Here is a 25,965-nt window from a genome sequence, read left to right as displayed (position 1 = left end):
ATTTATTGTGTTGGGGACAGGTAGCCAGTTAGAGGTACCTCCCTTTCCCCCAAAGGTCGAATTACTGACCCCGCCCAGGATGCAACCCCACAAGGATTCGAACCCAGACAGTCAGGGACCTATGTACCTTAGCGTATCCGGTACTTAACCCGTTAGACCACACTGACTGTTCAAAAGGATTCGAAGTCGTCAGGCCCTTAACCCAATCCCTGACAGCACTCAGTGGTCAATTTTGGGGACAGGTTTTTTGTCAAATCACCTTTAGAACAGTGACTGCTGTTGAACAACAGTCGTGACAGGAATAGACTGACCATGAGGGCAATAGACTGTCCATGACTGCGATAGACTTGAGGTTATCTTGAGATGATTTCGGGGCTTTTTTTTTTTAGTGTCCCCGCGGCCCGGTCCTCGACCAGGCCTCCACCCCCAGGAAGCAGCCCGTGACAGCTGACTAACACCCAAGTACCTATTTTACTGCTAGGTAACAGGAGCATAGGGTGAAAGAAACTCTGCCCATTGTTTCTCTCCGGCGCCCGGGATCGAACCCGGAACCACAAGATCACAAGTCCAGCGTGCTGTCCGCTCGGCCGACCAGCCAAACCATGACTTACACGAGTCATGCAATCAATCACGGTTGATTGATACGAGAGTGATGTCAGGAGATGTCAATATGACGTCATGTTGCGATACAGCGCCCAGTTTTGAGAACAGCAAAGATGATAACGATACTGATCTCTGCTACACACACTATTGAACCATCAGGAGTAGTTAGCAGCCGTGTCTCTGAGATCAAACGGCAGCTTGTCTCGCCATGATGTCCTAACAAGGTCGTTGGGTAGTTATAGAAGAGATCAAGCAACAAGAAATATCACAGATATACATTATCTGAATTTTTCCCCCCAATTCGCGTTTCATCTTTCTCATCCCCATTTTGAAATTCAACTTTTATACCATCGCTCACATTACAAGCACCTGAAGAGGCCTTAATTACCGCCCAGATGTTGTGAAATTGGATAACAGCCAATTAGCCAATCGCGCGAAGGCTCGTATATTTAATTCAAAGGAACAGCAATATTTCCAGAGGCTAATTCCGACGAATCTTTTCAATAGTGCCAGCGAGGTCATTTCTAATTGACCTTCGATATGGCAACCAGTGTAATTCTCCTGATGAGATCCTCGCATCAGATTAAATGGCGTTCTGCCGTTAAATGGCAGATTAAATAAATATTCGGACGGAAATAATATTGGGCCAGATTCACGAAGCAGTTACGCAAGTACTTACGAACCTGTACATCTTTTCTCAATCTTTGGCGGCTTTGTTTACAATTATTAAACAGTTAATGAGCTCCGAAGCACCAGGAGGCTGTTTATAACAGTAACAACAGCTGATTGGCAAGTTTTCACGCTTGTAAACTGTTTAATAAATGTAACCAAAGCCGTCAAAGATTGAGGAAAGCTGTACACGTTCGTAAGTGCTTGCATAACTGCTTTGTGAATCTGGCTCATTGGCTGCAAGATAAACAAACTGGTACAGAGAAGCGCTAATGATTGTTCCTTCCTGAACTCCATCAACCTTTTGCTAGAGTAACTTACTGTTCTTGTATTTTTATCACAATAGTAATACAATAGGTGTAGTTTTAATTGTAGCAACTGTAGTAGTTGAAAAAGTAGTTGCAGCATTAGTAGCTAGATCAAAACCACTACTAGTAGTAAATAGGAAGGAGAGAGAGAGAGAGAGAGAGAGAGAGAGAGAGAGAGAGAGAGAGAGAGAGAGAGAGAGAGAGAGAGAGAGAGAGAGAGAGAGAGAGAGAGAGAGAGAGAGACAGACAGACAAGTTGCCTATCAGGTCTAGTCATTATAAACACAAACGGGTCAAAGGGAACTGGATTGATGTTGGGTTAAAGGGCTATCATCCAAAGGAGAGTTATCATACCACAATACGTTATACTGACCAATCACCAATAAGATATACTGACCAATCACCACTAAGATATACTGACCAATCACCACTAAGATATACTGACCAATCACCAATAAGATATACTGACCAATCACCAATAAGATATACTGACCAATCACCAATAAGATATACTGACCAATCACCAATAAGATATACTGACCAATCACCAATAAGATATACTGACCAATCACCAATAAGATATACTGACCAATCACCACTAAGATATACTGACCAATCACCAATAAGATATACTGACCAATCACCAATAAGATATACTGACCAATCATCAATAAGATATACTGACCAATCACCAATAAGATATACTGACCAATCATCAATAAGCTATACTGACCAATCACCAATAAGATATACTGACCAATCACCAATAAGATATACTGACCAATCTCCAATAAGATATACTGACCAATCACCAATAAGATATACTGACCAATCACCAATAAGATATACTGACCAATCACCACTAAGATATACTGACCAATCACCAATAAGATATACTGACCAATCACCAATAAGATATACTGACCAATCACCAATAAGATATACTGACCAATCACCAATAATGCTCTCTCACAGAGAGTATTTCTCTCTGTGCATATACACCGAAAAATGGAACATATCTCTCGGGTTATATAATTCCTGTTGTCTGGGACAGGAAGCCTGTGTACATATATACTTTTTGATGGTATTGAGATCCCTTCCTTCCCCCTCTCTATCCCTCTAAAGTGGAACGACTGACCCCCCCTCAGCCACCAACCCTCTCCAGCAATTGTCTAACTCCATGAAACCTCTTTACCCACGGGTGAATAGTGGCATAAGGCGAAAGGAAACGCCCTCAACCATTTCTATCCCCGCCTGGGGATCGAACTCGGGTGATGAGTCAAGATTTTCATTCGTGATTCATCGCGGGACGAAAACAACGTGAAGGAGAGTTATTCAGGCGATGAGTCACAATAACGTGGCTAAAGTATGTTGACCAGGGAGCCGGCCGGCCGAGCGGACAGCACGCTGGACTTGTGATCCTGTGGTTTTGGGTTCGATCCCGGGCGCCGGCGAGAAACAATGGGCAGAGTTTCTTTCACCCTATGCCCCTGTTACCTAGCAGTAAAATAGGTACCTGGGTGTTAGTCAGCTGTCACGGGCTGCTTCCTGGGGGTGGAGGCCTGGTCGAGGACCGGGCCACGGGGACACTAAAAAAAAAGCCCCGAATTCATCTCAAGATAACCTCAAGATAACCAGACCACACACTAGAAGGTGAAGGGACGACGACGTTTCGGTCCATCCTGGACCATTCTCAAGTCGATTGTCTTGAGTTATTGTTCACCATGGGTGATTAATGAGTATTCATGTCACAGGGGAAGACATGGAGTGGGTTTGTGGGTAGAACCACGACCACTGGGGTTAAACCAAATGTGAAGAGGAAATTTTAATAGATGATCATGCAAGTGCATATGAGGATAGGATAGGATGTGTGCCTGGGGGCTGATTGGTCACACAAGTGGTGAAGACTGTGTAGGAGGGATAGGGGATGACAGTGTGTGTGTACAGTGGATAGTTCACACTGATTGGATCAATATGAGAGGTACGAACAACCATTTTTTGTTGTGGTAGTGGGTAGGGAAGCTTCCACAGTGTTTGGGGAATGGGTCATATAGGTGGTAAAGAGGAGAAAGAGGAGGAAGAGAAGAAGGAAGAGGAGGAGGGAGAGGAGGGAGAGGAGAGGGGAGACACAACAGGTGATTGATACCTCACACATCCCAATTAACGGGGCCATAACACACTCCACTCAAAAACTCTCACAAATACTCGAAAGAAAATTAAAAAATATCTTGATTCATTATATTACCATTAAATTTCTTTGCATACATTAATAATAATTAATATACGTACAATCACATTTGGGCCAAAGTGCTATACGGTCATTGTGGAATTCACATTGCCTTCAAGTGTGCAAAGGGTTGTGCAAGATAAAACAATGGAGAGGATTCGTGGGCGTGTGCACTCATGTTCAAGGCTCTTAACCCACAATGCATGCATCAAGAAGTGTCGTGTTAGCGATCATCAGATAGAGCACGTGGTGAGCCAACCCGTTCTCGCAAATTCGTAAAGTCAATATTGACTTATTAACTACGTGCATAGGTGATATACTAAACATAATAGATACCCTTAGAAAGATTCATAGAAAACACCGACCTTACCTAACCTTGTTAATATCTTAAGATAAGCATCTTATTGCTTCGTAATTACAATTATTACTTAACCTATACCTATTATAGGTTAGGTAATAATTGTGATTACGAAGCAATAAGATGCTTATCTTAACATACTAAGTAGGTTAGGTAAGGTCGGTGTTTTCTATGAAGCTTTTCAAGGGAAACTATTATGTTAAGTATGTCACCTATGCACATATTTAATAAGTCAATATTGACTTATTAAATTTGCGAGAACGGGTTGGGTGAGCAGGGGCCAGATTCACGAAAGCACTTACGAGCCTGTACATCTTTTCTCAATCTTTGGCGGCTTTGTTTACAATTATTAAACAGTTAATGAGCTCCGAAGCACCAGGAGGCTGTTTATAACAATAACAACAGTTGATTGGCAAGTTTTCATGCTTGCAAACTGTTTAATAAATGTAACCAAAGCCGTCAAAGATTGAGGAAAGATGTACACGTTCGTAAGTGCTTGCGTAACTGCTTCGTGAATCTGGCTCCTGCTCAATGGCGCCATAAAAACTAAAAAAATAACACTACGTCAAAACGGAAAAAAACAAAAAAAAGAAAACAGAGTACAGAGAGGACAATTTCATGTAACTAAAAAAGTATCTAAGGAATATGCAATGGCGGAATGATGTAGAATGACGTGAAGACAATTTAGGTGCCAGAACCTTCCTCTCTTCTCCAAGTGTGACCCCAAGATGCTACACCAAACGTGCTGTTAAAGGCTCAGCACATCTAATCACATGATTTAAGGCAGATTGTTCCTCGCTAATCAGCCTTAGATCGTCTAATTTCATGTCAAACATTGGAACTCCAATCAAGGCATAAACCTCAGCTGTTTGGACAATTCCCACCCCTCGAACTTGGGCGATAATTAAGAGAGTCAGGTATATATACCTGACTCTGTATATACACCTGGTATATACTCTCTATATATATATACTGTATATGTACTTGTAAATACTCTGTATATATCTGTTTCTGTATATCATTCAACATTGATCTATCTCTGAATATCTTCCTGTATGTGTCTTCATGTATCTTCAATATCTTCAATATAATATGTGTCTTCATGTATCTTCAATATCTTCAATATAATATGTGTCTTCATGTATCTTCAATATCTTCAATATAATATGTGTCTTCATGTATCTTCAATATCTTCAATATAATATGTGTCTTCATGTATCTTCAATATCTTCAATATAATATGTGTCCTCAATATCTTCCTGTATGTGTCTGTATGTGTCTTCCTGTATCTTTATCTTGATGTCTGCGGTTTCTGTATTTTTGTTATCTTTCATTCTCCTCTTTTTCATAGTCTCTTTCCCTTTTATTCCGTCATTTAATCTTTGCAAGACATACGAATGAAAAGGGCAAACGAAGATTGGTAGAAGGGGGAAAAAATAAATGTACCAAGGAGAGAGTTTGTGTAGAGAGAAGAACGTGATAGTCGTAGAGGGCTGACGTAGAACACAGAAGCAATTGTACAGAAGGACCACGAAGAGGGAGTATTTAGAGGGACATGGGAGAAAGTGGGAAACAGAGAAGAGGTAAGGAGCCAACACAAGGCTTAGACGGACTAAACAATCGTGTCAGTAGCTAACAAGACAAGAGGTGGCAGTAAGACACAGGTCAATTAGGTTAAGAGGTTTGGAAGAGTAGAGGGCTGTACTGTGAGCCACGATCAAGATAGAGAAGCAAAACTCAATTACCAAATACCAGTTAATCGAGCCAGAGGAAGGAAAACAATCGACTTGAGAATGGTCCAGGACGGACCGAAACGTCGTCGTCCCTTCACTTTCTAGTGTGTGGTCTGGTCAACATACTTCAGCCCCGTTATTGTGACTCATCGCCTGCAGATGAAGGAACAGGCAAAGGCAAGAGAATGACTGGAAATAAGTAACAGAAATCAGAAATCAGTAAAATAACAGAAATCCAAAATAAATATTAGACTAGTGAAATAATACAATCGAGTGATAATCACGATATGATAGGAAGCTATCGAGCAGGGCCTGTACGACCAGTGAAAGTAATATTTACAACCAGAGGTCAAAGACAGGGATGAGATACAAGGACAAATCTCATATTTTTCGGTAATGACTTGGAAATTAATTGGGTAACGAATAATCTTGACGGAGGTAAGGGCGAATGAACAGCGAAATTAGTTATTTCCAGAAGGAACATATAATAGACGATATGCAGGAGAGGTTGAGACGGCAGATCAGAACCCTAAAGGCCTAGTGTTCGTTCAGAATAATTAATTAGAATAATTAAAGTAAATAAGTTGGAAAATTCCTCCAGGTGTGTCCTTGAGTGCATTCGTACCCCGTGCGTGTGTTCGTGTCTGAGAGTTTAATGCTTTGAAATATTACCAGCGAAATTAGAGACCATTAATTACAATGACAAAGGTCACGGTAGTTAGCGAACTAATGGGACTGTCCGTCACACTCAGACGAGTCCACACAGATGAACTGTGAACCTGATTCTCAACCCAAACACTTGTCAGGTCTACAGAGTTCTTAGCCAGTTATCAGGTCTACAGAGTTCTTATAGCCAGTTATCAGGTCTACAGAGTTCTTAGCCAGTTATCAGGCCTACAGAGTTCTTATAGCCAGTTATCAGGTCTACAGAGTTCTTAGCCAGTTATCAGGCCTACAGAGTTCTTATAGCCAGTTATCAGGTCTACAGAGTTCTTAGCCAGTTATCAGGCCTACAGAGTTCTTAGCCAGTTATCAGGTCTACAGAGTTCTTAGCCAGTTATCAGGCCTACAGAGCTCTCAAGACAACAGGGAGAGAACTTCTTTCTGTTATTAGTACAATAATGCTCTATAGAGATAATGTGGCACTTCCTAACTTGACCCGGATCTCACCTGTTGTTGTTTCCGTTGCTCTAGCTCTATTGTTGCTTCTGTTGCTCTAGCTCTATTGTTGTTTATGTTGCTCTAGCTTTATTGTTGTTTATTTTGCTCGAGCTCTATTGTTCATTCTACTGTAATCCACTGGTAAATTCTTGAGTGAAATGTTTACACTTCTTGCTAATATACTTTTGCTCTCATGCTCTCATTCTCTCTCTCTCTCTCTCTCTCTCTCTCTCTCTCTCTCTCTCTCTCTCTCTCTCTCTCTCTCTCTCTCTCTCTCTCTCTCTCTCTCTCATGTCTTTGTATCAGGATGAGAAGGGGACATCAAAGGAACCTAAAGTGGGTTCCCAAAGAGGTCGTTGACTGCAGCAATTCTGGAGACATTGTGTCCTGCCTTTCTCTTATCCGTTGACATGAGACATAAATCGGGACATCACTGCACGGTAGCATCTCTTTCCCTCACTTTACATCTAGACGTCACTGACGTTAACGTCTAGATAGACGCATGGGATCGAAGAAAGAATGCCTTCCCCTCGTCACTCTCTCCAGATTCAGCAAATATGGATTCCAGCTGTGTCCAATCACCGTAGGGATTGGACACCTTAACCATCTCTTCTGGCCAGCCTCGGCCATCTTCTTGAGGTTATCTTGAGATGATTTCGGGGCTTTTTAGTGTCCCCGCGGCCCGGTCCTCGACCAGGCCTCCACCCCCAGGAAGCAGCCCGTGACAGCTGACTAACACCCAGGTACCTATTTTACTGCTAGGTAAAAGGGGCATAGGGTGAAAGAAACTCTGCCTATTGTTTCTCGCCGGCGCCCGGTATCAAACCCAGGACCACAGGATCACAAGTCCAGCGTGCTGTCCGCTCGGCCGACCGGCTCCCCCCCCCCTCCTTCACGTACTGTCTCAAATTTCCTCGAAGTGAGACAAGTGGCTCAATTCTGCATTAAGGGGATTTTTCATTAGCTGGTTATCTCACATTGGATTATTTAAACGACCTTGATCTTAGATTTTCAAATCAGCAAGAAATCAGGTATTAAATACGGGGGGTTTGACCCTAATTTCCGGGACAGGTTATAATTGTATGATCAAAACTATTGAGCTATTTTGTATTAGTCACTAGTGTTATATGGGTGAAAGGGGAAGGACTTATTCCGACATAAACAACTTTATTAGATAAAGTACTTTTCATTGATAGAAATGTTGAGTACTGAAGGCAAGTAACTTAAGTACTTGTCTATAGATAAGGCAAGTAACTTACTTACTTAAGTAAGTAACCGTAAACACTGAAAGCCTTACCATCCAACACTTAATTTCAATTCTCAGCATTTAATGAACATTAAACAGATAACGTTTTCTTGATTGATTTGGCAATACAGTATATTTTTTATATAAAAATGTACATAACACTGTTATCCCCACAATTTATGTCAACATTTAAGAATACACTTGTTTAAGACCTGTGTATGTAGCTTTCTTTATCTTGAGGTCACTATCAGACCTCGATTTGATTGAATTATTTGCAATTGCATTGCAGAGTCTTATTACTTGTTTAATATATATTAAATTAAACGTAAAATATCCATACATATACAGACACGCTTAATTGTAATGGTATATTGCTTTTTGAATTCCATTGTAATCCTCTTATAGAAAGGTGATTATTTTCATATTCAATATGAAAAGATCTTTCTATAAATAAATGCCATTGTCAATATGGGAAAAATCTTATGGGTTTATGTGGTTTTTATGAGTCTATAGATACTGTTAATAATAATCATCAACAATCAACAGTCATCAACAATCAACAGTCATCAACAATCAACAGTCAACAATAATCATTCAACAGTAGCTCTAAGCCTGCAAGCTGTGCGTTTGAGATTGTTGACAATAGACGTACAATCTACAATCAATTGTACAATCAAACCGTTCAGCTCCCCATCACCTGTACGTCAAACGACCGAGGGACGACATCCGGGAACCTGCCATTAGGTAGGTAACAACAACAACAACAACACCTGTCGTGTTTCATTAACCTGTCGTGTTCTGCAATGGGTTGTGGAATGTCTGGGGGAGTTCCCTAGGCTCCTGTTCCGGATGCCCTTATTTTTAGATGTAAAAGCTGGTTTGTGCCTCGGAGAGGCTACGGGATCCAGTAAGTTCAGTAGAACTTCGGTTTCAACCCTTTTTACCCCTGTCGTAGCTCAGTCGATTAAGGCAGTGTCTGGGATGCTCCCGGACGCAGGTTCGAATCCTCGTCACAGCCCTTGTGGATTTGTTCGCCCTTCCAGATACTCTCCCTCTGGATACTACTCCAAGTATTCCCTTCCAGATGGCAGTCTAATACTCTGCCTAAAATGTAAGCTGTAGCGAAGTCTTCATACAATGACAACTTCTTATATTCCGTGGAATATTTTGTATCAAAGGCCATTCAGTTTGGCCATTTTTGGAGATATAAAAATGTAATTCTTGAATGGTGTTGAATACTCCTCTGGAACCTTCCGAACTTCTATTGAGAGGTGAAAAGGCTTTCTAAAATTTGTGACTTGGAGATTTGTCATAGCTTTGATGTTTTTTTTTGTTCAAAACTGTAACAAATACTAAAATATATTTATACATTTTACTGTACAAGAGATAATTATTATTAATTAAAATTTGCACCAATACACTATACATATAAATCTAAAAAATAATATAAAGTAATTAATTTATCTAACCCTTAATAACTTTGATAACCTGTAATAGCCTTAAACCCTTAATTAGACTGTACAAGAGAATGTTCCAGGACGGACCGAAATGTCGTCGTCCCTTCACCTTCTAGTGTGTGGTCTGGTCAACTTACTTTAGCCAAGTAATTGTGACTCATCGCCTGCAAACTCTAATTACCTTTAACCCTTAATAACCATTAACTGGGACGTGTGTAATACATGACTCCAACAAGTTCAGAGAACAAGCTCAGGTATATTGAACGTGACTTTGAACTTGTAACATAATGTAACAATTCTCGTTCCAGTTTAGTATTAATTTCTGATCTTTTATGCCTCCAAAGTATAGAAAATGCCAATTATTTCCCCCCACAAACTTTGTTTTTATCTTCTGCTCGAGACAGCTTAAGGAAAACGTCCTGAAGGTACTTGAAGGCTTCAAACTTCTTATCTAAAGCTGTTACAGTGTTTCCTAAGTCGCCAGCTTTCAGGTACCTTCAAGACGTATTCCTTAAGCTGTAGAAAACAAGGATCAAAGCTATATTTTTAGTGAAAAAAACATACTTAAGAAGGATTAGAATTCGTAAAATAACACCTGTTACCAGGGAAAAATACAATGTAATTTGTCACACAATGTAATTTGACTGACAAATCTCTCCAATTTCAGTGATGTATAAACACCGGCCACTCAGAAGGTTTTCCGGATTTCCCTGTAATCCTCTACAGGATTACAGAGGCTTCCATACACCTGTCTCTTATCCACCCACGTGCTTCACCGCCCACGATGCTAGCCGGCTTTGCTTCTTGGCCACCCACGCCCCCGTCCACCCGCCCACCCGCCCACCCGCCCACCCGCCCACCCGTCCACCCGCCCACCCGCCCACCCGCCCACCCGCCCACCCGCCCATCCGCCCACCCGCCCACCCGCCCTCCCGCCCACAAACTCTCAACACAGTGGTCTTAAAACTTTGTATTACTCTCACACAAAGTCCACTGAAAATTGGCGCGAAAACTTTGGCTTCAATCCTTATTCACTATCTAATGGGAAACTTTTTTGGGCGACAGTCTTTTTTTTATGTTTAATGCCCCATTGTTATTGTTTTGTTTTAATGGCATGCGCCCAAGCAGGCATTATTAGCAGGACTTCAAGCAGGGACTTCAAGTAGGGACTTCAAGTTGGCACTTCAAGCAGGGACTTCAAGTTGGCACTTCAAGTAGGGACTTCAAGTTGGCACTTCAAGTAGGGACTTCAAGTTGGCACTTCAAGCAGGGACTTCAAGTTGGCACTTCAAGCAGGGACTTCAAGTAGGCACTTCAAGCAGGGACTTCAAGTTAGGCACTTCAAGCAGGGACTTCAAGTTAGGCACTTCAAGCAGGGACTTCAAGTAGGCCCTTCAAGCAGGAACTTTAAGCAGGGACTTCAAGTAGGCACTTCAAGCAGGAACTTTAAGCAGGGACTTCAAGTAGACACTTTAAGCAGGCACTTCAAGCAGGCACAGTTCACCTTAAAAGCCCAGTTCACATTCATAGTTTGTTCACCTGCACACATTACCACCTCAGTTTCTGTTCACCTTCACCTTTATCTGTAGAGATTCACGTTCATCAATACAGTTTACCCTTCACAGTGAACCGTGCTGGCGAATGTCAACGATGACAGTTTATGTTCAACGAGCCCAGTCTGTGTTCAACGAGCCCAGTCTGTGTTCAACGAGCCCAGTCTGTGTTCAACGAGCCCAGTTTGTGTTCAACGAGCCCAGTCTGTGTTCAACGAGCCCAGTCTGTGTTCAACGAGCCCAGCTTGTGTTCAACGAGCCCAGTCTGTGTTCAATGAGCCCAGTCTGTGCTCAATGAGCCCAGTCTGTGTTCAATGAGCCCAGTCTGTGCTCAATGAGCCCAGTCTGTGTTCAACGAGTCCAGTTCCACCAACATAAGCACCTACGCAATAATCACAGGTCCGGAACTACAAGTCGCCACGCAAAGGGCTTTTGTACCGTATAAATAGGTGATGCAGTTTAAGTAGCAGGAGCAGAATTGTGGCGTGACACTTAAATTACTTATATAAGTGTTTCGTGTTTGGAGACACGAGTGTGTGTGTGTGTGTGTGTGTGTGTGTGTGTGTGTGTGTGTGTGTGTGTGTGTGTGTGTGTGTGTGTGTGTGTGTGTGTGTGTGTGTGTGTGTGATCTTTCTCCACTGCGTCAGAGAGGTTGAGAAAAAGTTATCAACATCTCCCGGGCGGTGTGAAGCCCCAACCAGACTTACTACTCTCTCTCTCACTTTGAAGAAAATTAGAGGGAAAGTTAAGGTTTTATATCTTACTTCTGTAGGATGCTCTAGGAGCCCAGGGGACGGAGTTATAGAGCCTGTGATGTTGACAGCTCTGCCACAGGGCCAAATATGAAAATTTAATGAGGGTAAAAGTTCTGCAACTTCACCGCAGCCCACTCAGTCCATAAGCCCACATCGATATGTCCCTAATAGATGAGTCTGTGCCACATTGGATATATCTCTGAGGGTCTGAGGAGGGTGTGGTCTTCGGGTGTGGTCTGAAAGAGGTGTGGTCTTCGGGTGTGGTCTGAAAGAGGTGTGGTCTTCGGGTGTGGTCTGAAAGAGGTGTGGTCTTCGGGTGTGGTCTGAAAGAGGTGTGGTCTTCGGGTGTGGTCTGAAAGAGGTGTGGCTTGAGTCCAGAGAGGTCACTGTCCACTCAAAGGACCACAGTTTTGACACTATCGAACACTGCGTCGAAATTGCGGGGTTCTAAAGAAATTATTACCATCGCTATATTAAAGTTCCTTTGGGGGTACTTAGCATTGATTTTTGTTGCTTATGTGGGTTGCTTTGTGGTTTCAGGTTAAGCACTCAAGGCCTTGCGTAAACATTATATATCTGTGTATACATTATATATAGAGTTTGTGAATTCATTGTCTACATAGTAATACTATGTATTCATTAAATAGAGTTTATGTATTCATTGTATATTTGTGTATAAATTATATAAAGATTTGTGTATTCATTGTTTATAGTTTGTGTATACATTGAATATCGTTTGTATATACATTGTAAATCCGTGTATGAATTGTATATCGTTTATATGTGCATTGTGTATTGTGTTTTATGTATTTCATACATAATTGCATATTTTCTTTGAGTAATATTCTTCACCTTAAATCATTGATTATTGAGAAGTTAAATCATTTTTGGCCGGTTTTAGTAAAACAAAAAAATGGGAGTTTTTCCTCTGTTATTCGTTTTATAGTTACTAATATTGGCTGTTTGATGTATTTGTACAATATTGGTGAGGCTTTGTTTGATGACAATGGTGTTTTGATGAGAGAGAGAGAGAGAGAGAGAGAGAGAGAGAGAGAGAGAGAGAGAGAGAGAGAGAGAGAGAGAGAGAGAGAGAGAGAGAGAGAGAGAGAGAGAGAGAGAGAATGCATTAGATAGAGAAGTGGAACTTACATGAGGGCAACAGATAATACTTCACATTACAGTGATGATACAACTATCTAATGACAAAGGTAACATGACCACAGCATACAAGATTTAGAAATGTGCAAAATGGCCAGAAAACAAATAGGAGAGGAGAAGGATTGGGAGTAAGACATGTTGGTATAGATGGAGATGGGGGGGGGGGGGGGTGGGACGGGACTTGTCCTAGCCAATAGGAGTCCAGGTAACACATGGGCCAATGAGTGACTGGTCAAGCCATAATTGGTGACAGCCAATCAGCACCATGTATTCTGAGGTTATAAAGGTTGTTTTCCGTTCATGTTTATTCTCACCAAACCCTGGTTCAGTCTCCCCCTGGAGCTATTATCGTAAGTGGTTAATGTGTACAACTCTGTGTCTGGAACACTTCAACTTGACCTAACTACCTGTGAATGGGGCGCTCACTTACACACACTCCCCCACACACACACATACACATACACCCACACCCCAACCCCCCCACCCACCCACACACACACCTCTACACCCCGCCCTTCCCACACACACACACACACACACACACACACACACACACACACACACACACACACACACACACACACAGTAACCAAATGGACCAAACGAGAAAAGTAACGTAGTAAAGACTAACTTCACCAATATTTCAGATATGACAAGATACAAAGAGTTAGGGAACCATTGCATTAGACAACAGGCAACACTGAAAGACTAAACCCCTGGAGAAGCAACTCTACCCTACAAATTAGGTTAGATATGAACGTTTAGATAAAATAACAACACACCATCGTGTCCCAATCATCCACCAGACATCCTGTATCAAAAGCTCTCTTAAGAAACATAAAAATACTCGACTTGAGAATCACAATCGACTTGAGAATGGTCCAGGACGGACCAAAACGTCGTCGTCCCTTCACCTTCTAGTGTGTGGTCTGGTCAACACAAAAATACATTAAAGCATAAATTGTCGCCTTTTTTTTACCAATAATATTGCTATAGTTTGGTGCAAATTGTCGACTCGAAACTTCTGATGACTCAAAGAGGCTAAATTTGTGTTAACTATTAGAGTAGGTCAGTAAGATGGACGGCGACGACACAAGGCACTTCACTGAGAGTAATTCTTAATAGCCTCAAGGATCTGTCTGAAGAATGAACATTCATTTGGTATTGGTATGAAAACAGCATCTGTGGTGCTGAGATGAAGCAGCATCCGTTTAGCATTAAAATGAATCAGCACTAGTGAAGTATTAAGATCAAACAACATGAAAAAATCCACAAGGGCCGTGACGAGGATTCGAACCTGCGTCCGGGAGCATCCCAGACACTGCCTTAATCGACTGAGCTACGACAGGGTAAAAGGGTTGAAACCGAAGTTCTACTGAACTTACTGGATCCCGTAGCCTCTCCGAGGCACGGCCCTTGTGGATTTGTTCATTTGATGCATCACGTTAGTGATGCATCAAATTGTTTGATCACTCTGTGTGTGATCAAACAACATCCGTGATTTGAGATCAAACAGCATCCATGTAATATTGAAGAAAACATCGATGTAGTATTGATCCAAGGGGCAGGGGATTGTGTTATCCTTCTTCATTATGTTATCCCTAATCCTCAATTCCACCTTCGTTTCTGACTCTAAACTGTTTTCTTTTCAGTCTCAGTGACTTTTCTAACTGGTGGAAAAGTTTGGACTATGGAATTTCTCCGTAAAATTTTTCCCCGGACTTTTTCGATTTTAGCATAAAAGTGATCACTGACTTCGGCCTTCAGTGGAGCGGCAATGATCTCACTGCTTTTACACAGCAGTGATTTTTTCCAACTTTCTCTCCGCGGTTTTGTTAAGATGCCACTTTCTCTAACTCTGTGATATCTTCTGCGACCCGGACAAAATCTCCAACTCTGTGATATCTTCTGCGACCTGGACTAAATCTCCAACTCTGTGATATCTTCTGCGACCTGGACTAAATCTCCAACTCTGTGATATCTTCTGCGACCTGGACTAAACCTCCAACTCTGTGATATCTTCTGCGACCCGGACAAAATCTCCAACTCTGTGATATCTTCTGCGATCCGGACAAAACCTTCAATACCTCCTTATTCACCAATACGCTGAAATAAGATGTCGCGATAACTGCGTACGAAACGTGATGAACAATAACGTTCTACGAGGCCTACAGTGAAGCCGTCACTGCGTTACTAAACGTTAAAGAACACATCCGGGCAGCAGTGACATTGGTGACTGCAGAAAATCGTCTTGAGTGAATTTGTTCCATTCTTGTCTGGTGTTGTCATCTTTCTTGGTATTCTTATCTTTCTTGGTATTCTTTAGTTCTTGGTATTATTATCTTGATATACTTTATTTTTTATATTATATATTTCTTGACATTCTTATCTTTCTAAGTATTGTCATTATTCTTGATATTCTCATCATTCTTGGTATTCTTACCATTCGTGTTTGGGCTCCACGTCACTATACATTCTTTTTAAGAATATTTTCTTAATAGCTTGCAACCAGAGGAAGGTGGTTAGTTGGCTTCATGTCCGAGAGAGAGAGAGAGAGAGAGAGAGAGAGAGAGAGAGAGAGAGAGAGAGAGAGAGAGAGAGAGAGAGAGAGAGAGAGAGAGAGAGAGAGAGAGAGAGAGAGAGAGAGAGAGAGAGAGAGAGAGAGAGAGAGAGAGAGAGAGAGAGAGAGAGAGAGAGAGAGAGAGCGAGAGAGAGAGAGAGAGAGCTTTCACTGCATCACCAATGGTTCAGCTATGGGTTCTGCCAGCCCATAGCCCACAGCCCATACGCAGAGCCCTCATCGTCGTGTCCTCCCATAATATCACAATTTAGGGGTCATTCTTGTCTCGTATCTCTGCTGCTTTTCCTCCAAATTTACGGTCAGGGGGAAATGAAAGGCCGCGTAAGGGTGGGAAAAAAAAAGATAGGGGAGCAACCGGGAAAAAAAGGCAGGCAGCGGATGGGGGAAAAAAAGATTGTCAGCAGTGGGGGAAAATGATTGATTAGATGCTCCTTCTTTCAGTGGTATGAGAGAGCATTTCACGGAGCATTACCCTGAAGGTTCTTTAAGGAACAGTTACGGTTTGTCCAGGCGGTAAGTCTCGACGTATTTCTTTCGTAGCCGAGACAAGAGGTCATCTATGTGTTGTTAGGTCCAGGAAGTTCTAACGAAGGGGAAGGGTATGTTTGGCAAGGAGTGTGCTTGAATATTTCTGCTTGTACCATGTCCTGGTATCTTCGTCTCGGTATTCAGTTAGTTACCAGAGTTGGTTCAGAGTCTCTGGGTTGCTTCACATCTACTTACACTTCATTTACCTACATTTTACCTACATTTTTACCTACATTCATTTACCTACTTAAAATTTTCTTAGATTAAGGACCTGCCCGAAACGCTGCGCGTACTAGTGGCTTTACAATAATGCAATTACTATGCTATGTATCATCACAATCCCAATGTATCTTCTTCTATATATGTAAATAAATAAATAATTAAATAAATAAATAAATTTGCAGTCTGACTCCACCACTGAGTACTCGTCTAGATGTGCTTGCAAAGTCGAGCATCGTCCTCCTAAGCCCCGCCATTCGTGAAACAGTTTGGTTCAATGAACGTGAATATTTTTCGCTGGTGTCTCTATTAGTTTTGCTCTCCATGTTTCTTTTCTTGGTTTAATTGTTTTTCCATAGTTGATATACAACACAATTTGTAGCTTGGTTTCAGTTGCATCATCATATGCCTGGAGGGCATGTTGTGTTTAGTGGGAGTTGGGAGTGGAGGAGGTGGAGGCATCGCTCGAAGAGAGGTGTGCATTGAGAAGTTAAATACGTAGGAGTTTATGGATGGAGCAGGGAAGAAAGAGGGTGATGGAGTGTGGTGTAGTCGGGGTGGGAGGAGTGTGTTTGGCTAAAGAAAAAATGTTTTTTTGGGGGGTTGAGAGTGCGGCCTGTTTTTTTGAGGTATGCGGATGTGCACACGAGAGCTGTAAGCTGTGGCTAGTTAGGTGAAGGTGCGGAAGAGTAGGAATAATTGATTGAAGGGGGAGTTGCCTTGTGGTGTGTGTGTGTGTGTGTGTGTGTGTGTGTGTGTGTGTGTGTGTGTGTGTGTGTGTGTGTGTGTGTGTGTGTGTGTGTGTGTGTGTGTGTGTGTGTATTTGTGAGTGTGTAGGGGGAAAGGAAGCTAGGAATAAGAATGAGAGAGAGAGTAGCAGATGGGTCAGTACTAGGTTTAGGATTTGAGGTGATGAGTTCTGAGAAAACTATGGGGCGAGTGTAGCTATGAGATGAAATAGAGTTGAAGAGAAGTGTTGTAAGTTTAAGAGAATTACGGGAAAGAAGAGGACTGATAGAAAGGGGGGTTTAATTAGCACTGAGGAAGATGGGTGAAAGAGGAACGTCTTTGGGACCGTAGACAGTGAAAGATCGAACCGGTGAACTTGAGTATTGCAAGCTGAATAACACTGACAAGCTGGATAGCTTCGAACTAAAGGCTCAGAAGAGAGACAGAGTCTGTCTCATGTAGGTGCATGAGACAGATATTTCTCCCTGGTGACGGGTCGTGTAGTACGATGATGAGAAAGAACTCTAGTGACAGAGCTCCGAGAACCACTGGCCTCTTCTTGTGAGGGACAGAATGAGAGACATCCGCGGTGAAGAGGACCATGAGAAAGGCCCCGTAACAGGTGATGAATGGTGCCTTGAATGTGACTGAGAAAGATTCCATAGATTTATTTTCATTTCTTCGTCAATATTTTCCTTGGAGTTACACCTCATATAGCTTCTAATCTTCGCCTCCTATATTTCCCTATTTATTCCCGATCAGAGAAAGGTTACACATAGTTCCTCTTAAACTCTGTTATGTCTTCCCAATATTTCCAACAAATAAAATCGTGACAACAATTTCGTCTTAGTGCCACTAAACACTAAGACTGGCACTAAGACTGGCCCTAAGACTGGCCCTAAGACTGGCACTAAGACTGGCCCTAAGGCTGGCCCTAAGACTGGCCCTAAGACTGGCACTAAGACTGGCCCTAAGACTGGCCCTAAGACTGGCACTAAGACTGGCACTAAGACTGGCCCTAAGACTGGCACTAAGACTGGCACTAAGACTATCACTCACCTGCTCCACCCATAGATTGGTCGTCATGATTTGATTCTTGAGATTCTGAAAAATAAAATAGAACTGGTTAATATTAAAATATACGTGGCTCACGAGGCGGGTGTGTGCCAGATGTAGCAGGTGTGTGGCAAGTGTGTGGCAGGTGTGTGAGATAGCTGGGGGCAGATATGGTAAATGACAGATGTAGCACATGTTTGGCAATATGTGGGAAGCTGGCTTAACAGATGTAATTGAAGTAGCACCTGTGTACAATTAACAGGTGTGAATGTCAATATATATATATATATATATATATATATATATATATATATATATATATATATATATATATATATATATATATATATATATATATATATCTACAAAAAACAATTCTGAAACATTTTAACACCAGAGTATGATTTATGGGAGTTACAAAGTGTGTGGGACACTTTGCTCGTGAGAGATAATTTAGAAGAATCTTCACTTCCAAGACTCATCTTCACAAACTACAATACACTTTATCACAATAGAAGTCCATCCTTGGAGAGCCTTCCAAGATGTTACTTACACTTTGGAAAGTTTCCCAATCTATCTCTTGGCATCATCAGACCTCAAAATTACATTGAAATAAATAGGATTCTTTTTTTATTATTGTAATAATATATTGTAATAATATTGAAGGAAACCTTATCTTTAATAATGACATAAATTGGTTGAATAATGACATATAAATAACACATAATTATATATATATATATATATATATATATATATATATATATATATATATATATATATATAAATCTGCCAAATCCCATTTATTTGTTCCCAATCTGATTATTAATACTACGGTCACCAAATCACGTGCAATTAGCGAATCATTTATTTTCACTCTTCTGAAATTAAAATAAGATAATATGACCTGGCCGCTTAGGTATACTTGGGTATACCTCGGTATATATTTCACAGGAATTGGTCCACTGAATTACATAGTCCTGTTACATGTAACAGACATTTGATCGAGCCGTCTATGTCTGTTGGCGCTCTCGATGCCACTGGATAGAACAATAACAACCCAAGGTTGTTATTGTTGTAAACAACCTCGTAGTTCTTCAGAGCTCATAAACTGTTTTATGTAAACTCAGCCGTAAGATAAGATGTACAGGTTTCGTAAATGGTTGCCTAAATGCTTGCTGAATTCTGCTCCAGGTCGGTCCTAGGTTGTAAGAGCTCCTGATTATTTACAAAATTGAGGTGTAAAATTGTAAATTTTACAAAATTTACAAAATTAGCGAACTCTTCCAGCTAATAGTGTGTATTGAAGTACACTTTTGACACCATCTGTGGTACATAGAGTGTAGTATGACCCCCCAGCCTGTCCTTCTCAGGTTTCCCAACGTACAGAAAACATCGTACTAAAGTGCCCTTATCCTAACCTACCAGGGGACCCAAAACAGAAAACGGAACAGTGTATGTGTCATTTTCGCGAGCCGCTTTCATTTCCTAGTACGACGATTTTTGGCCTTAGGTTAGAGTATACGTCAAATTGCGACGTGCTATTAGGAGAACGGGTAGTTATAGCTTGAGCAGGTGTTGCAGGTGTGTGGCAGGTGTGGCAGGTGTTGGTGTTGACTGTGTTAGTGTTGTGGGGGCAGTGTTGCTGCTGTTCAATACGAAGTATCGTTCATTTCCGTATATTGAACAGCTGGTGGGGTGGTTAACTGTTGTTTTGCTCAGGCCCGGCGGCGTTCACTTTCACTATTCACTCCAACACGAGAAAATGAATAGAAAAGTGAACAGAGGGTAGGGGTGAATGTACCATATAGAAGATGAGAAACTCTCCAGGGGTCAGAGAACATGTTCTGTAGGTTGACGTATTGACATGTTCTCCTACAACCTGTTCTCCTACAGCCTGTCCTCCTATAGCCTGTCCTCCTACAGCCTGTCCTCCTACAACCTGTCCTTCTACAACCTGTCCTCCTACAACCTGTCCTCCTACAGCCTGTTCTCCTACAACCTGTTCTCCTACAACCTGTTCTCCTACAACCTGTCCTGCTACAACCTGTTCCTCCTACAACCTGTCCTCCTACAACCTGTCCTTCTACAACCTGTCCTCCTACAACCTGTTCTACAGCCTGTCCTCCTACAGCCTGTCCTCCTACAACTTGTCCTATTACAACCTGTCCTCCTACAACTTGTCCTATTACAACCTGTCCTCCTACAACTTGTCTTATTACAACCTGTCCTCCTACAACCTGTAGGAGGACAGGTTGATTGAGGTCCAGGACGGACCGATACGAATGAAGACCTTCATTCGACTTGAGAATGATCCAGAACGAACCGAAACGTCGTCGTCCCTTCACCTTATAGTGTGTGATCTTGTCAACATAGAAATAACTAAACTCAACGGGTTCAGGAACCTGTAAACCAATCAACTAAAGTTCGAGAGGAGGACTCTAAGAGCTAAAACCCAACCCTGTGAGTCGCAACTGATTGAAGACAACACGGTAACTCCCTCACAAACAAAGCCCACATCCTCTCACCCCCCACATTGACGCTGGGCTTAAAACTCGCCAGTTTTCGTACTGACGGCCATAGAAAAATGAGAACAACTTTTTGCATTTCTCCGCTAGTGTCTCCAGAGGGACCATGAGGACAAGGAAGAGGAGTCAGCCAATGACATGTCAAGAAGGGATTGGAGTGCCAGAGAATGGAACATGTGCCACAGAGCAAGAGAAGGGAGGGAGAGGCAACGTGACCTTCATGACGCAGCCACAACAGATAGTAAGACCTTCATGACGCAGCTACAACAGAGAGTAAGACCTTCATGACGCAGCTACAACAGAGAGTAAGACCTTCATGACGCAGCTACAACAGATAGTAAGACCTTCATGACGCAGCTACAACAGATAGTAAGACCTTCATGACGCAGCTACAACAGATAGTAAGACCTTCATGACGCAGCTACAACAGAGAGTAAGACCTTCATGACGCAGCTACAACAGAGAGTAAGACCTTCATGACGCAGCTACAACAGATAGTAAGACCTTCATGACGCAGCTACAACAGAGAGTAAGACCTTCATGACGCAGCCACAACAGGGAGTAAGACTTGGCGTAAGGCGTACCCACACCACTAACAGGCGTACCCACACCACCAACAGCCGTACCCACACCCATTATACCCTCTCCATAAATAACAATACATACCCAACACAATTCATTGATTCAGTCGCCAATTCGCTCGTAAACACTTCAGAAACATCAAGTTAATATATCAGGTGTTGACTACTGCTGGGCTTCGGCACCCAGGGGTCAACAACCCTTGCAACCCAAGGTGAAGTTGGTGTCAATTAGTCAACTGGCTGTGAGAGTGAAACCATACTTCTGATTGGCCCAGACAAACCTTCTGATTGGCTCAGGCAAACATTCTGATTGGCTTTTTCCAGGTGGTTGTGACGTCACCTTCCTCAAGGGCTTTATGTTCTCTAATGCTGTAGGTGGCAGACAGTGGGTGGCAGACAGTGGGTGGCAGACAGTGAGTGGCAGACAGTGGGTGGCAGACAGTAGGTGGCAGACAGTGGGTGGCAGACAGTGGGTGGCAGACAGTGAGTGGCAGACAGTGGGTGGCAGACAGTGAGTGGCAGACAGTGGGTGGCAGACAGTGGGTGGCAGACAGTGGATGGCAGACAGTGGGTGGCAGACAGTGGATGGCAGACAGTAGGTGGCAGACAGCGGGTGGCAGACAGCGGGTGGCAGACAGCAGGTGGCAGACAGCAGGTGGCAGACAGCGGATGGCAGACAGCGGGTGGCAGACAGTGGGTGGCAGACAGCGGGTGGCAGACAGCGGGTGGCAGACAGTGGGTGGCAGACAGCAGGTGGCAGACAGTGGGTGGCAGACAGTGGGTGGCAGACAGCGGGTGGCAGACAGCGGGTGGCAGACAGTAGGTGGCAGACAGCGGGTGGCAGACAGCGGGTGGCAGACAGCAGGTGGCAGACAGCAGGTGGCAGACAGCGGGTGGCAGACAGTGGGTGGCAGACAGCGGGTGGCAGACAGCGGGTGGCAGACAGTGGGTGGCAGACAGCGGGTGGCAGACAGTGGGTGGCAGACAGCGGGTGGCAGACAGCGGGTGGCAGACAGCGGGTGGCAGACAGCAGGTGGCAGACAGTGGGTGGCAGACAGTGGGTGGCAGACAGCAGGTGGCAGACAGCGGGTGGCAGACAGCGGGTGGCAGACAGTGGGTGGCAGACAGCAGGTGGCAGACAGTGGGTGGCAGACAGCGGGTGGCAGACAGCGGGTGGCAGACAGCGGGAGGCAGACAGTGGGTGGCAGACAGCAGGTGGCAGACAGCGGGTGGCAGACAGCAGGTGGCAGACAGCGGGTGGCAGACAGTGGGTGGCAGACAGCGGGTGGCAGACAGTGGGTGGCAGACAGTGGGTGGCAGACAGCGGGTGGCAGACAGCGGGTGGCAGACAGCAGGTGGCAGACAGTGGGTGGCAGACAGTGGGTGGCAGACAGCAGGTGGCAGACAGCGGGTGGCAGACAGCGGGTGGCAGACAGTGGGTGGCAGACAGCAGGTGGCAGACAGTGGGTGGCAGACAGTGGGTGGCAGACAGTAGGTGGCAGACAGTAGGTGGCAGACAGCGGGTGGCAGACAGCGGGTGGCAAACAGCAGGTGGCAGACAGCAGGTGGCAGACAGCGGGTGGCAGACAGTGGGTGGCAGACAGCAGGTGGCAGACAGTGGGTGGCAGACAGTGGGTGGCAGACAGCGGGTGGCAGACAGCGGGTGGCAGACAGCAGGTGGCAGACAGCAGGTGGCAGACAGCGGGTGGCAGACAGCAGGTGGCAGACAGCGGGTGGCAGACAGCAGGTGGCAGACAGCGGGTGGCAGACAGCGGGTGGCAGACAGTGGGTGGCAGACAGCGGGTGGCAGACAGCGGGTGGCAGACAGCAGGTGGCAGACAGCAGGTGGCAGACAGCGGGTGGCAGTTTCTACCTCAGGAAAACAGCAATGATAAAACGGTTTCCGACCTGGCTGATAAGAATGATTCACACCCTCGAACCAACTCAGGAAATTGTATGTTTTTCTCTCTCTCTCTCCCCTCTCCTTCAAGTGCGTGCGTGCGTGAGCGTGCGTGTACTCACGACGCCAAGCTCTTGGTCCCCGCCTTCTCAGCTATGAGCTCTTCATGCCAAAATGGTTTCCCGACCCATTGGACATCCTTGATTGACGGGATCGAGAGATACGATAACATGATAAGTGGAATTATCCAATACATTCATTCTTTATCACTCGCACACTCACACACACTAAGGGGAGACATGATCACAACCTACAAAATCCTCAGGGGAATCGACCGGGTAAACAAGGATAAACTATTCAACACTGGAGGGACGCGAACAAGGGGACACAGGTGGAAACTGAGTACCCACATGAGCCACAGAGACGTTAGAAGGAACTTTTTCAGTGTTAGAGTAGTTGACAAATGGAATGCATTAGGCAGTGATGTGGTGGAGGCTGACTCCATACACAGTTTCAAGTGTAGATATGATAGAGCCCAGTAGGCTCAGGGACCTGTACACCTGTTGATTGACGGTTGAGAGGCGGGACCAAAGAGCCAGAGCTCAACCCCCGCAAGCACAAATAGGTGAGTACAAATAGGTGAGTACACACACACACACACGCACACACAACACCTCCTCATTCATCACCAGGCCTCACAACACCTGCTCATTCATCGCCAGGCCTCACAACACCTCCTCATTCATCACCAGGCCTCACAACACCTGCTCATTCATCACCAGGCCTCACAACACCTGCTCATTCATCGCCAGGCCTCACAACACCTGCTCATTCATCGCCAGGCCTCACAACACCTGCTCATTCATCGCCAGGCCTCACAACACCTGCTCATTCATCGTCAGGCCTCACAACACCTGCTCATTCATCGCCAGGCCTCACAACACCTGCTCATTCATCACCAGGCCTCACAACACCTGCTCATTCATCACCAGGCCTCACAACACCTGTTCATTCATCACCAGGCCTCACAACACCTGCTCATTCATCACCAGGCCTCACAACACCTCCTCATTCATCACCAGGCCTCACAACACCTCCTCATTCATCACCAGGCCTCACAACACCTCCTCATTCATCACCAGGCCTCACAACACCACCTCATTCATCACCAGGCATCACAACACCTCCTCATTCATCACCAGGCCTCACAACACCACCTCATTCATCACCAGGCCTCACAACACCACCTCATAGAACACCAGACCTCACAACACCTCCTCATAGAACACCAGCCCTCACAACACCTGTTCATAAGCTTAAAACTACAAAGCTGTCTTAAGATAAGCTGCCGAGCGTCTGGTCTCCACACGAAGCTCTCTCGTCATCCGGATATAAAAATATCTTCCTTATGTTCCTGCTCACCCAAGACACTCCCAAAATCCGGGAATTTAATCAGGGTAGCGAAGACGGCTTCTGAACTACGGTAAAATAAGGACCTGATTAGGCGAGCGTTGCCTCCAAAGAGTGGCAGTGTGGGGGGGGGGGGGGATGAAAAGGGGGGTGGAATAGGGGGGGTTGTGGAAGGGGAAGGAAAGGGTTACCTTACCTTAGGGGGAAAGGGTTCTCAGATCAAGCCTCCTGTGAAGTGGTTTGGTTAGTCAGACTGCTAGACGCGGCCGCAATGTATGAATCACAGTCAGGTTGATCAGGTATTCTAAGGAGACGTTCCCACGGATAAAGTGCACAGATAACTTCCGATATCATTGAAAGATATCGGAAAGGACTGACAGGGCCATGTAAGGATAAGTAAGTTGACACTGGAGACCAGTGGAGGCCAGTGGAGACCAGTGGAGGCCAGTGGAGACCAGTGGAGGCCAGTGGAGGCCACTGGAGGCCACTAGAGGCCACCAAAGACCACTGGAGGCCAGTGGAGGCCAGTAGAGGCCAGTGGAGGCCACTGGAGGCCACTGGAGGCCACTGGAGGCCACTGGAGGCCACCAGAGACCACTGGAGACCACTGGAGGCCACTGGAGGCCACCAGGAGACCACTGGAGGCCGCCAGAGACCACTGGAGGCCACCAGAGACCACTGGAGACCAGTGGAGGCCAGTAGAGGCCAGTGGAGGCCACTGGAGGCCGCCAGAGACCACTGGAGGTCACCAGAGACCACTGGAGACATACAATCTCCCAAAGACTCATCACTACGAAGAATCAGACCCATCCCCCCTACCCTAATTGGTATTAGGTAAGCACCTGACTCACACAACCTAATTACCTCGACGTCTCCCTTTCAGGTACAGCCGAGTATCAGTGTTTTCTATGTAAATAAAAGAGTATAAAATACAAAAATAATTTTCAGAGCGACCATTATTAAGAGAGAGAGAGAGAGAGAGAGAGAGAGAGAGAGAGAGAGAGAGAGAGAGAGAGAGAGAGAGAGAGAGAGAGAGAGAGAGAGAGAGAGAGAGAGAGATTCATTCACGTTTCTGCAGTTAGTCGCATTTCAGGGAAAAAAATAATTTTGATCTGCTCCTCGATGTGTGAGTTAAAGCTGCCCCCTCACCCTCCAGCCCTCAGTCACTGTCCATCACAGCTGGTGTCACTGTCCTGTCTACATCAA

General features: G+C 44.3%; 1 protein-coding gene across 2 annotated transcripts in view; it reads right to left on the bottom strand.

The window, feature by feature from the left end:
- LOC123771492 (acetylcholine receptor subunit alpha-like) overlaps positions 1 to 25,965 on the bottom strand; it is a 246,620-nt gene that overhangs the window by 68,446 nt on the left and 152,209 nt on the right. For both annotated transcript variants that reach the window (XM_069313693.1, XM_069313694.1), the window contains exon 4: positions 18,344 to 18,388. In XM_069313693.1, the coding sequence (XP_069169794.1) occupies positions 18,344 to 18,388 (45 nt within the window). The remainder of the gene's footprint in view (positions 1 to 18,343; positions 18,389 to 25,965) is intronic.

Source organism: Procambarus clarkii, chromosome 76, assembly GCF_040958095.1.
Source record: "Procambarus clarkii isolate CNS0578487 chromosome 76, FALCON_Pclarkii_2.0, whole genome shotgun sequence".
NCBI classification, from domain to species: domain Eukaryota; kingdom Metazoa; phylum Arthropoda; class Malacostraca; order Decapoda; family Cambaridae; genus Procambarus; species Procambarus clarkii.
This window is presented reverse-complemented; position numbering and strand designations above follow the sequence as displayed.